The 12,677-nt window shown below is 38.1% G+C and overlaps 1 protein-coding gene across 1 annotated transcript in view; it reads left to right on the top strand.

Annotated features, from left to right (window-relative positions):
- The window catches only part of PMFBP1 (polyamine modulated factor 1 binding protein 1), a 47,424-nt gene that overhangs the window by 15,662 nt on the left and 19,085 nt on the right, over nucleotides 1–12,677 (top strand). Inside the window, exons 4-7 of the mRNA XM_041773054.1 lie at nucleotides 1,417–1,638; nucleotides 8,028–8,198; nucleotides 9,209–9,319; nucleotides 12,515–12,641. Coding sequence (XP_041628988.1) covers nucleotides 1,417–1,638; nucleotides 8,028–8,198; nucleotides 9,209–9,319; nucleotides 12,515–12,641 — 631 coding nt within the window. The remainder of the gene's footprint in view (nucleotides 1–1,416; nucleotides 1,639–8,027; nucleotides 8,199–9,208; nucleotides 9,320–12,514; nucleotides 12,642–12,677) is intronic.

Here is a 12,677-nt window from a genome sequence, read left to right as displayed (position 1 = left end):
GCCATTCGGCCAAGTTTCCCCCAATACTTTGCTGTACAGTAGCATCAAATTTCTGTCTAAGGATGAGTTTCCCAACAGCAGAGCCTAAGACAAGGAGATGAATGTAAAATAGCTAATTCAGGAGATAATCCCAGAGGGAAGTTGGGGAAGTGAATCAAAGTAAGGCAGGAAGCCCATAAAGAAAATCACTATTAAGATCACTGCCATGGGCACCTGGGATTCAATCCCTCTGGAGAACTCTAGGAGGTAGGACAGGACATGCCTCGGAGTGATCCCGGCCAACCACCCAGTCAGTGGTTGAAGGCTGCACCAGAAGGTGTTAAGTCCTCCATACTTGTAACCTGCCTTGTCCTGCTCCTCTCCTTGAGTGGGCTCCTGAAGCCCAGGCATCCCTCAGGCAAAGAGCTGAAGATGCTTGTGATAGGGATGGGTTTAGCGTTCAGAGGAACGGTGAGTGCCATGGGAATGTGAGCGAGTCACTGGTAGATACTTATAAACATTTGAATATAAAATATTCCTTCCCTCTCCCCCTTATCTGATAAACTTCTCAAACTAAATGACCTTTTCTTAGGAGGAACTTCAAATGGCAGGCAGCAAGTATAATTAGCTTAGAGCAACAGAATGTGTTCTATCCAAATTCTACACTGAAATATTTGAACCAAAATGAAACCTTCCTGCTCTTAACTCCTTCAACACATGTAACTCTAGGCATACGGTTGAGCATGCTCAGCTGTATACAGTTGTTTGCTAGTTATAAATCATATCTTCCCAAAATTGTAAGAGTGTAAACTCTTTGAGGGAGGAGCCTGTCTTATAGATATATACTCCCTCAGCACCCAGGACATTGCTTATGAGTACTCAATAAATGTCTGTCAGTTGGTTGACTAATTAATCTATTAGAAAGAGAAGTAATCTATATAAGAATTATGCAAGTCCCAGAGGAACTTGGGGTTGTTCCCCTAGTCTCTCTCAGGAACTTTGCTGTGTGCAGGAGGGACTCCACATTTGCTAAATTAGATCCCTAGAGAATACCTAGGAAGGAAAGAATACTGGCACTTGAAGCCCTTAAAAAAATGGAGTTATACAAATTCATTCCCATTAATCAACTAATAAGTCTTTATTGAGTTTTTACTACATGCCAGGCAGGATGGGAAAGTTAATGGTCCCTGCCTTTAAGAAACTTACCCTCCAAATAGGACAATCTTTTTTTTTTTTTTTTTGATTTCTAATCATTAACATTCTGATACTATATATATTAGCTTTTAAATCTGTGCTGGGCCTATTCTGTACATAGAATTCTGTACATCTGGCTTTCCAGTTAAACATAAGATTCCTCTGCATGGGGTCTTATAGCCATACCCATTCCTCATTAGATGTTTCCATGAATTCAGTGTGGTTTCTTTCCTACACCAACAGGTGATTCTCTATGAGGAGGAAATGGGAAATCATAATGAGAACACAGGGGAGAAGCTCCATTTGGCACAAGAACAACTTGCTTTGGCTGGGGACAAGATCGTCTCCCTGGAAAGGAGCTTAAGCCTCTACAGGGATAAATACCAGACTTCCCTAAGCAACATTGAGTTACTGGAGTGCCAAGTGAAGATGTTGGAGGGGGAGCTCAGCGGGATCGTCAGTCAGGTAGGACTCACACCAAGCCGCTCCAGCAAGTGGACATGCTCCCAGCTGGTCCCTGAGTAACACTCCCTGCCTTCTCTGAGGGAAACCCAAACGTTCAACCAGATGTCCTTCCCTCCCTCGAGCTTTGTAACCCTCAGCTTTCAATTTCCAGTCTTCACATCTCCTTTCAGATTCCTCCTTAGGAATTTTGAGGCTCCTTAATTAATATAAAGTGCCAGCACTTCAAGTAAGGCAAAAATCCGAATACCAAATGAGCTCTCAAATCTTCCACATTCTCATAGGGACCTGGCTGGGGGCCTCTTCTCAGTCACAGGACTCATGCAAACCGCGACTTCAGGATCAAACAGGAGGTGAAACCCATGAAAGATAACAAAGAGCCAAAATGCCTGAATCTTTCTTTTTCTTTTAATTGCTTTTTTTTTAATTACACAAGTAATACAATGGCAGAGGCTCCCTAGACAGAATCACAGAGATTAAATGTGAAAGTCTGCTTTCAGCCTCCTCTACCCTACTCTCCTCCTCTTAGGTAATCACTTGAATAATCTGTTGGGAATCTTCCTCAGTCTTTTGTTATACAGTTACACATATAAATGGTTAGGGTTTTCTTTTTACATAAATGGGTCATTTTATAAATGTGGTTCTACACCTTGCTTTTTAAATGTGTATCTTGACAATTTCCTTTAGTAACTACCTTGTATTCTATGGTGTGACTCTACCATCTACTGACCTATTTTGTCTACTACAAACAAGCTGTAATGAACATCCTTATTCTCATGGAATAATCTCCTAAAGTGGGGATTGCTGGGTCAAAGGATATGCTTACATTTAATGTTTAAAGATACTTCTAGGGCGCCTGGGTGGCTCAGCAGTTGAGTGTCTGCCTTTGGTTTAGGGTGTGACCTGGAGTCCTGGGATCGAGTCCCATATCAGGCTCCCTGCATGGAGCCTCTTCTCCCTCTGCCTGTGTCTCTGCCTCTCTCTGTGTCTCTAATGAATAAATAAAATCTTAAAAAAAAAAAAAGATACTTCTAAATTGAATGCCAGAAAGATTCTACACTTACCAATTATTGTTGGCAAATTGACACTTTTACCAACAATAATTAAGGGCACTCCCCTACACTAGCGTGGTACAGGAAGTTGTGCTTTCAATCTTTTTAAGTTGTGCTAAACAGTTGCATGGGGAAAGAAAAAGTTTTCTCATTACAGTTTTCATTTCCTTTAGTTCCAACAGTTGTGGGTTGGGTTCCTCCAGGAAGCAGACTCTGAGATGGATTAGCACATACTATATTTTTTAGAGAGAGCCCTTGGTATCAACACCTGTGAAAGGAAGGAGAAGGAAGCAGGGTTGGGCAGAGGGAAAAGTTGAGCTGTGGTGTGGTCCCAGCAAAGGTCTCCGCCAACCCTATGGGAGTTCTAGGGTTGGATGGACGTTCAAAGGGGTCCCAAAGTGGGGGGATGGGAGTTGGCCTTTTACCACTTTTGATCAGTTATGGATGTGAGCTGCCCTTAGGGAGAGGCACGACTTGGAGCAAAGCAGTTTTCTTTCAGTCCAGGTAGTCTCCTTTTCTCAGGGTAGCACTGCCAGCAGCTGGAGTAGGAGGTAAGTCCTTCCTTGCTGAAAAGGCCTGGAGGTACATCACAGTGCCCACTACGCTAAAAAAATATGGAGCACTGTTCATAAGTATGGATCATGTGGCTTTCCATGTGATGAATTCCTTGTTTAAATCCTGAACCTATTTTTTATTATGTATTTAGTCTTTTTTTTTTTTTGTATTGACTTATAGGAGCTTCTTCATATATTACAGGTAATAATGTTTTATTACATATGTTACAAATATCTTCTCTTAGTTTGTAACTTTTCATTTTACTCTATGAATGGTATTTGTTACCATACCAACATTTTCTTAATTTTTATGGAGTTGAATTTCTCAGTCCTCCTTTATAGATTTTAGGTTTTCTTTCTTTCTTTTTTTTTTTTTAGATTTATTTATTTATTTGAGAGAGATAGAGTGTGGGAGAAGGCAGAGGGAGAGAGAATTCCAAGCAGACTCCCCATCAAGCACAGAGCCTGACAGCCCAATCTCATGACCCCAAGATCATGACCCAAGCCAAAATCAAGAGTTAGACACCCGACCGATTGAGCCACCCAGGCACCTCTAGGTTTTATTTCTTGCTTAGAAAGGACTTCTCTATTCCCAAGATTTTAAAAGTTTACCTCATTTTTTAGCATTTTTATATTTTTTGTATTTCTATGTTTTTATCTTTAGTCCATCTGGAATTAATATGGATGGGTGGACAGAGAGATAATCTACACACACATGTAGATATATGACTATAGATTTATATAATTTTATGTTTACCAAAAGGGGCCTCCACTTGTCCCAACTCTATTTGCTGAACCCTTTCCCCACTGATTTGAATTGCCAACTCTATATGTATATATACTGATTCTTTTTGTTTTGTAAAGATTGTATTTATTTTTTCATGAGAGACACAGAGAGAGAGAGAGGCAGAGACACAGGCAGAGGGAGAAGCAGGCTCCCCACACAGAGTCTGATACAGGACTCAATCCCAGGACCTGGTATCACAACCTGAGCCAAAGGCAGACACTCAATCACTAAGCCACACAGGTGCCCCAATATACTAATTCTTGTGTACACATGGCTCTTTTTGAACTCTGTTCTTTTGATCTATTTGCCAGTTTTTGCACCAAGACCACAGTTATTTAGCGACTTTAACTGGTGATATGTTTTGCTAGCTCCTTCAGAGCTGGTCCCCCTTTCTTGTTCTTGACTTCCAAATATTTCTTGGCCATTTTTTACATCTTCTTTTGATGAAATTTAGATTTATGTTGACTTACTTTCAAGTTATATATTAATTTGTGGGAAATTAGCATATTCTGTGGGACATGACATGCTTCTACTTTTATTTAAGTTTACTTATTCACTCTTTAATAAGATTTTATACTTTTCTTCATAGATTTCACATATTTCTTGCTAAGTTTATTCCTAGATATAGTACAGTTGTTATTGATTTTATGAGAACTTGTATACATTTAATTTTGTTAACTATTACTGATGTATAGGAAAACTCGTGTTCCATCACCTTATTAAAACTCTCTGACCAGATTTTTCAGTGGACTGCTTGGTATTTCTTAATTGTTTTCCTTTTCAACATTCATACAACTTATTTTCTATCTTACTACATTGACCAGGACTCCCAAAACAGTGTAGAATAATAACATCCTTGCTTTCTAACATCTATAGGTATTAGATGCCTGTAACATCTAAATGCTTCTCATTTTAAAGGAAATATTTCTAGTATTTCACTATTAAGTATAATGTTTGTTCCTGGATGTTTGTTAATATGCTTTCAAGTTGAAGATGTGACTGTCTATATGTAGTTTATCAAGAATTTTTGTCAGAAATGAATGTTGAACTTTATCAGATGTTTTTGTCAGCAGCTATCAAGGTTATCATAGAGGTGGGTTTTTTTTTTCTTTACTTTCTTTTTTTAAAAAGATTTTATTGATTTATTTGAGAGAGAGAGAGCACAAGCAGGGAAAGAGGCAGAGGGAGAGAGAGGGGGAAGCAGACTACCAACTAAGCAGGGAGCCTGAGACAGGGCTCGATCCCAGAACCCCGGGATCATGACGTGAGCTGAAGGCAGAGGCTTTACCAATTGTGCCACCCAGGGACCTGAGTATTCTTCTTTAATGAAGTGAATTACATTAATAGATTTTTAGTTATAGGACAATTTCCATGTTCCTGAAATAAACCTTACTTGATCATTACATATTATTATTTGATTTTATGTATTATTTTGCTTTATTTTAATAATAATAATAAACCATTACATTACAATAAACTGCTACATTAAATTTCTTAAAGTTTCATTTTCTGTATCTATTTTCAGAAATGAGATTTGTTTTGATCACTCACATTCTTGTGCTCTCATCTCATGTTGGTGTCTGGATTATGCTACCCTAATATAAATGAGTTGGAAAGTTTTTATCTCTCTGAATCTCTGGAACTGTTTTTATAACATATAAAATATGCATTTCTTTAAGATTACAAATAAAACCAACTTTCAATCCTTACTTAAGCAGTTTACTCTACCTCTTCTAAATTCTTGGACTTTTCCTTTTACTGTAATACTTCCTTGCTAATTCCTTCAGAAACTATTGTGAGTGTTAAGATTTCTCAATATCTGCATGTCTGAACAAGATGATTTTGTCTTCACTCTTAACTGCTAGTTTGGCTGGATATACAAACTTTCAGAAACACCTTCCTTTAAGTCTTTGAACTTACTGCCGCATTGTCTTGTACCATCCAGTATTAGAGAGGAATTGTTAGATTTCAGTCTGCTTCTCATTTTTTGTAAGTCACCAGTTTTATGTCTGAATTCTAGAGGGTTTTAGACTCAAAGTTATTTAGGTTGTTTTTCATTAAGCCTCTCAAAGTTTAACTGATCCTTTTAATCTGAAGATCTACAATTTCTTCAATCCAGAGAATTTTTTTTCTATCACTTTTAAATTAATTTCTATTTTTCATCCTGTAGTATTAAGACATTGGACATGTAGATATCATCTTCCTATTCCCTAATTTTTCTATTGTTTTCCATTCCTTTGCCCACTTACACACTAACTTATTTATAAGAATATTATTTATGTTCAATTTTAGACTTCTCACTGACCCTTCTGCAGCTTCTTCAAGGGTAGCTTTCATGCTCATTGAACATAAACTATTTCTAACTGTGCCTGAAAAGGCTCAGTTAGGAAAACAAGTTTAATGGAGAAAGATCTACTATCCAAACTGGAACTCTTGCTCTTTTCTGGCTATCTAAATCAGTTCATTTCATTGTTAGTGCAAATCATGTGCATGTAGTAACCTTTATGCATGATTTCAGATGACCTAGAAAAAGACTTTTTTTTAATGGTTGTAGGAAAATGGGCATACTCATGCTGATGAGAGTATCAATTGGTATAATTTCTTGAAGGATAATGTGTAATATATATCAAAATTTTAAATATGTCTTAGCAGTCCTACTTCATTAATTTAATCCATGCATATACTAAAATAGGTACTTAAAGATTTATGTGCAAAAATATTCATTTCAGCCTCATTTTAGAAAAAACCTTGGAAACAACTATTTTCCTATCAATAGGAGATTGGATAAACACACTTAAAAGCAATCTAAAAGAGCCAGAAGTACATGAACTAACATGGATAAATTTCTAAGACATCTTTTTTAGGGAAAAAAATCTATTTTTATATTTTATTATATGTGCTGCCAAAGCGAGTACTATTTTTATATTTTTTTTATTTTTTTAATTTTTTTTTATTTACTTATGATAGTCAAAGAGAGAGAGAGAGGCAGAGACACAGGCAGAGGGAGAAGCAGGCTCCATGCACCGGGAGCCCGACATGGGATTCGATCCCAGGTCTCCAGGATCGCGCCCTGGGCCAAAGGCAGGCGCCGAACCGCTGCGCCACCCAGGGATCCCTATCCCTATTTTTATATTTTAAAAGGACAATGTAATATTATCGGTATTATATAGATCCCTTTGTATTATGTAAATGTATACATAAAGGTCTAGAAGTATATGCACAAATTGTCATCTCTGGAGAACACAGCAAGTATGGGATTAGAGGTAGTATAGTCAAAGAGGAATTTAGACTTGCCTATAATGCTATAATGCTTTAGAAAGATAATATATATGTATGTATTACATGTGCAATTTGAAGTTAATTTTAAAAGAAAAATCAGAAGAGCACCTGGGTGGTTCAGTGGTTGTCTGCCTTTGGCTCAGGTCATGATCCCAGAATCCTGAGATCAAGTCCCACATCAGGCTCCCTGTGGAGCCTCTGCTGTGTCTCTGCCTCTCTCTGTGTGTCTCTAATAAATAAATTAATTAAATCTTAAAAAAAAAAAAGAAAAGAAAAGCCAGATAAATCTATAAGCAACAATATGAAAAAATATCCTAAATAAATTGTCAAGTGAAAACATAATGTTAGAATAGGGTCTTAGAAGACTTTCATTAGTGAAGGAAAAAAAGCAGCAGGTTATATACATAAAATATCCCTGGAAGGATATTTTATCCCAAAATTGGCAACACAGACTCACAGAGGAGGAGTCTTGAGTCATGAAGGGCCAAGCTAGAGGAAGACTAAGTTTCCAGTATATTGTCTTGTGAACTGTTTGAATTTTTTACCATGTGTCTGCATTTGTTAACTTTTTTCTTTTATTAAGAAAGATATGATTCACATATATGAACAGAATATATATCTTTCAGAATACAGAACTAAGAGATTTTCCATGCTCATGGTATTCTGAAGTTAACTCAAATATTAAGAACAAAACAAACTCATTATTCCTAAATATCCCAGGATCCCGAGAACAAGGGTGATCATTCAAAGGTGCGTATATACACTTCTTCCTGCATGATTCAAGAGCATCAGGAGACCCTGAAACGACTGTCTGAAGTCTGGCAAAAGGTCTCTGAACAGGATGATCTAATCCAGGAACTTCGAAATAAACTAGCCTGCAGTAATGCTTTGGTAAGTGACTTCAAAGGTATTTTTCTGAAAAAACAAAAATAAAGCCATGAGGAGAGAAAGGAGGGGAAAAGAGTCACATAAAATAATTTCTTTCACCAAGATTCCTCAAATGTCTTATATGTACTTGTCCCCACCTTTTGTTCATATTCCCCGTGGTAGGCATCCCCCCAACTGACACTAAGTTTGAGATTCCAAAGAGACTTAAAAATCTCTCACAACAACCTAAGTGTTCATCAACAGGGAAATGGTTGAATTGATTTTTAAAAAATTGTTAAAGAGGAAAAAAAAAATTGTTAAAGAGGGATCCATATTGTAGAATAATATGCAGCCAAGAAAAAGGATTAAGCAAACTGTAAGGACTAAATAGAAGGATACTTGTGATATATTGTTGATAAAAGGTTGCAAAATCATGAAGGGCCATGTATAGTTCAACTCCACTTTTTTTTTTAGCCTTTGATTATAATATAGAAGTACATACTGTAAATTCTCTAGAGTGCCCACTGCTCCCCAGTGGAAATGAGAAAGTGGAGAGATTTCACTAATTTTTGATGCTTGGGTTTTTTTAAATTCTTTTCAACAAAGAAGAACAAAAATTTCATGATTTTAAACTTTTTTTAAAAAAAACATACACATCCACCCACTCTATCAGAAACTTCCTTCTTTATTTATTGAACTTTGAATCCCATCCTTTGCTAGTTTAGGTATATCTCTCCATCACAAATTTTAAAGAGCCTTCTGCCTCATAAACTGGGTCACACAGAGGTTCAGGAGGGAGTCCAAAATGTGGCCACTGACAGATTCCCAACAAACCACTGTCCATGCCTCATTAAACCTTGATGTAAGATTGAGAACCTAATTCTTTCTCTGTTCCAAGCCCACAAAAAGTGTGTGATGGATTGCATAATATTACAACAAACTTAGGCTGAAAAAAGGAACACTCTGCAAAACAGTACTAGTCATAATCACGTTGCATTGATCATTCAGCATAACTGACCTACACTCATTTATAGGTTCTGGAGCGTGAAGAGGCTTTGATAAAATTACAAGCGGACTTTGCTTCCTATACAGCCACCCACAGACATCCTCCTAGCTCCTCAGAAGATTGTGAAGATATTAAAAAGGTGGGGGAACTTTTGCTTATTTGTGCCTGGGGGGAGATTGAATTGAGTTGGGTTTGATTCTGGGTTTTCTTGCTTATTTTAAAAATTTTATATTATATTTTTATATTTGTGTGAACTTGGTTGACCCTGCTACAAGGATACTGCATGTAATATGACAAGTTCCAATAAATGTGTCTGGCAGTATTCAATTTTATAGCTGAATTTTGGAATTGCATCTGCTTCTTAACCTTTTTCCAACAGTATGCCCAAACAAGACAAAGCCTCTGGTTGGCTTTCTAGGTTCAAAAGGACCATTCAGCTTTCTAGTTTCTAGTTGGAGTTGAAAAGCACCAAATTTAGGGAATACTATTTATTCAAAATCCTTTTTTTGAAAACTCAATATTTTCAAAATTCAAAGCGATATCAAAAATTGATTCTAAAAGTGAATAAGTATTTAAACCATGTAAACAAATAGCAAAATTTGACCAACCAATAGTCAAAGTTAGGTTCAGTGCTCTCTTAGATGAGATTTAAAAAAATGTTTTTATCCAGTTAGTTATCTTACAGTGTTCTATTAATTTCAGGTGTATAATATAATGATTCAATACATCACCCAGTACTCATCATGATAAGTGCACTCTTTAATCTTCATCATCTGTTTAACCCATCCCTCCACCCACCTCCTCTCTAGTAACCTTCAGTTTTTTCTCTATAATTAAGAATCTGTGTCTTTATTTGTCCCTCTCTCTTTTTCCCCCTTTGTTGTTTCTTAAATTCCACATAAGTGAAATCATACGATACTTGTATTTCTCTGACTTCTTTCCTTTAGCAAAATACTCTTTAGCTCTATCCACACCATTGCAAATGGCAAGATTTCATTCTTTTTGTGACTGAATAATATTCCATCTTCTTGATCTATTCATTAATTGATGGACACTTAGGCTGCTTTCATACCTTGGCTATTGTAAATAATGTTGCTATAAACATCAAGGTGCATGTATCCCTTTGAATTCATGTTCCTATATTCTTTGGCTAAATATCCAGTAGTGCAATTGCTGGATCATAAGGTAGTTCTATTTCTAACTTCTGGGGGAACCTTCATACTGCTTTCCACAATGGCTGCACCAGTATGCATTTCCTAGGTGAGATCTTAAGTCAGTCATATGCAAACCTGAAGTCCAAGGCAAATCCAGCCACCAGAGGCCATACTGTGGGCAGGCTTGCTAATTCTGAAATAGCAGCAAAGGGGGGTAGCAGGGAGAGTAAACAACACATATAAGCTCTCCAAGGGTCCTCTAGTGGAGGGATGGAGACTCTTCTCTTTCCGGGACTTTCTGATGCCAGAAAGTTTGAGTGAATGAGGAATCAATATTGAATTTTGGAGTTTCTTCTTGGGCATCTGTCAATATTTATTTTATTTATTTATTTTGTCAATATTTATTTTAAAGGTCAGTTCCATGTTATTCACTTCCTGACCTACAGCAAGATCTCATAACATTCCCATTTTTTTGTCTGAAAAATGTCTTTATTTCTTCCATATTCTTTTATTTTTTTCTATAGTGGTTAAAAGCACATAACATTAAATTTATCATCTTAATCACATTTAAGTGTACATTTCAGTCATGTTGTCATATTTACACTGTTGTACAACAGATCTCTAGAACTTTTTTATCTTAAAAAAATGAAACTCTATATCGACTAAAACACTAATGCCTCAGGACACCTGGGTGGCTCAGCAGTTGAGCGCCTGCCTTTGGCCCAGGTATGATCCCGGGGTCCCAGGATAGAGTCTCGCATTGGGCTCCTTGCATGGAGCCTGCTTCTCCCTCTGCCTGTGTGTCTGCCTCTCTCTGTGTCTCTCATGAATAAATAAAATCTTAAAAAAAAAAAAAAACAAAACACTAATGCCTGTTTACCACTCCATTTTTTTAAATGATGCAGATTTCCCCAAGAAACAGAGCACATTTTCCCTTGCCATTTTATGTGTCCTTATCCAATTCTTTCATGGTACCTGGATATTCTATTGGGAATGGAACTATCCAGATCATGGTCAATGTCAGAAGTCAGCTGGCCTGAGTGAGCCTTTGAACCCCTCAGTGCCCACACCTGGGTCATACGGTGACTGTCCCTCCTGTCTTCATGCTGCAGTCTGCCCTTACTGACAACTCTGAAATCACATAACTGTCCCTTGATGCCCAGATGACAAACTGCTCCTCCTTGACCATGTGTTTCTACCTTCTCTTAATTATAGCCCATTCCCCTCTCCTTCAGAGTAGAAGCCTAAGTCCCTGCCCAAGGACTACAAGCCCCCCATGATGTGATCACCCATTAACCACTCACCTCATGCCTCCTACTCTCTCCATCACTCAGTCTTCTAGCCACATGCCCTCCCCCATGTTCTCTCCCCAGAGTTTGATCACTGGCTAGCTCCCCTGTCTGCAGATACCTACAGAGACTACAATGTGCCTCACTCTCTCACCTCCAGCAAGCCCCAGCTCAGAGGCATCTTCTCAGTGGGGCCAAATTCTCCATTCTATTCATAATGGCAATCCTCTCCCCCCACATGCCTCCATTCTCCTTTTACTGTTCTGTTTCTTCATAGCATCTATCAACTGTTAACATTTTCTATAAGTGACTATTTATGCTCTTTGTCTCACCCCACTATATGGCCAGGTCCTTGGGGGCAAGCATATGTTTCTATGTTTTTTTTCCCCTTTCCCCGGAACCTAGGAAGGCGCCTGGCACACAGTAGGTGTCCATCAAAGACTGTTAATTGTTGTAGGACAGAAGGGGTGATGATTCTTGGGCACATTCTGCATGACAGTGACAAGCTGCCATATCCTTTTCCTATTATTTTAATTTGTTTGAGATATAATTGACACACCCTAAAATTCATTATGTAAAGTATACAATTCAGCAGTTTTAAAATAGCCACAAAGTTGGGCAACCATCCACACTAATTCCAGAACGTTTTCATTACTCCAAAAAGAAATCCCATGTGCATGAGCACTCATTCCCCTTCCTCCCTCCCTCAGCCCCTGATCACTCTGTGTGAAATAGCCACCAAGCTGTTGCCTGGCATTACATTGTATACTGGTTTTGTGATACTAGTCCACTCTCTGTCTCTCTGGATTTGCCATTCTGGACATTTGGCATTTTAGAAAGCATCCTTCCTCCATGTTCTCATCCCACCCTGCTCCTGTCCTCTCTGTCCAGATATTGAAGCACTTGCAGGAACAGAAAGACAGCCAGTGCCTACATGTGGAGGAATATCAGAACCTGGTGAAGGACCTGCGCATGGAGCTAGAGGCTGTGTCTGAGCAGAAGAAAAACATCATGAAGGGTAAACTGGGAGTGGGTGGGGGCGGGAGGCAGTGGG

The sequence above is a fragment of the Vulpes lagopus genome, chromosome 10 (assembly GCF_018345385.1).
Source record: "Vulpes lagopus strain Blue_001 chromosome 10, ASM1834538v1, whole genome shotgun sequence".
In the NCBI taxonomy this organism is placed as follows: domain Eukaryota; kingdom Metazoa; phylum Chordata; class Mammalia; order Carnivora; family Canidae; genus Vulpes; species Vulpes lagopus.
The sequence above is the reverse complement of the archived record's forward strand: the minus strand, read 5'-3'. Positions and strand labels throughout refer to the sequence as shown.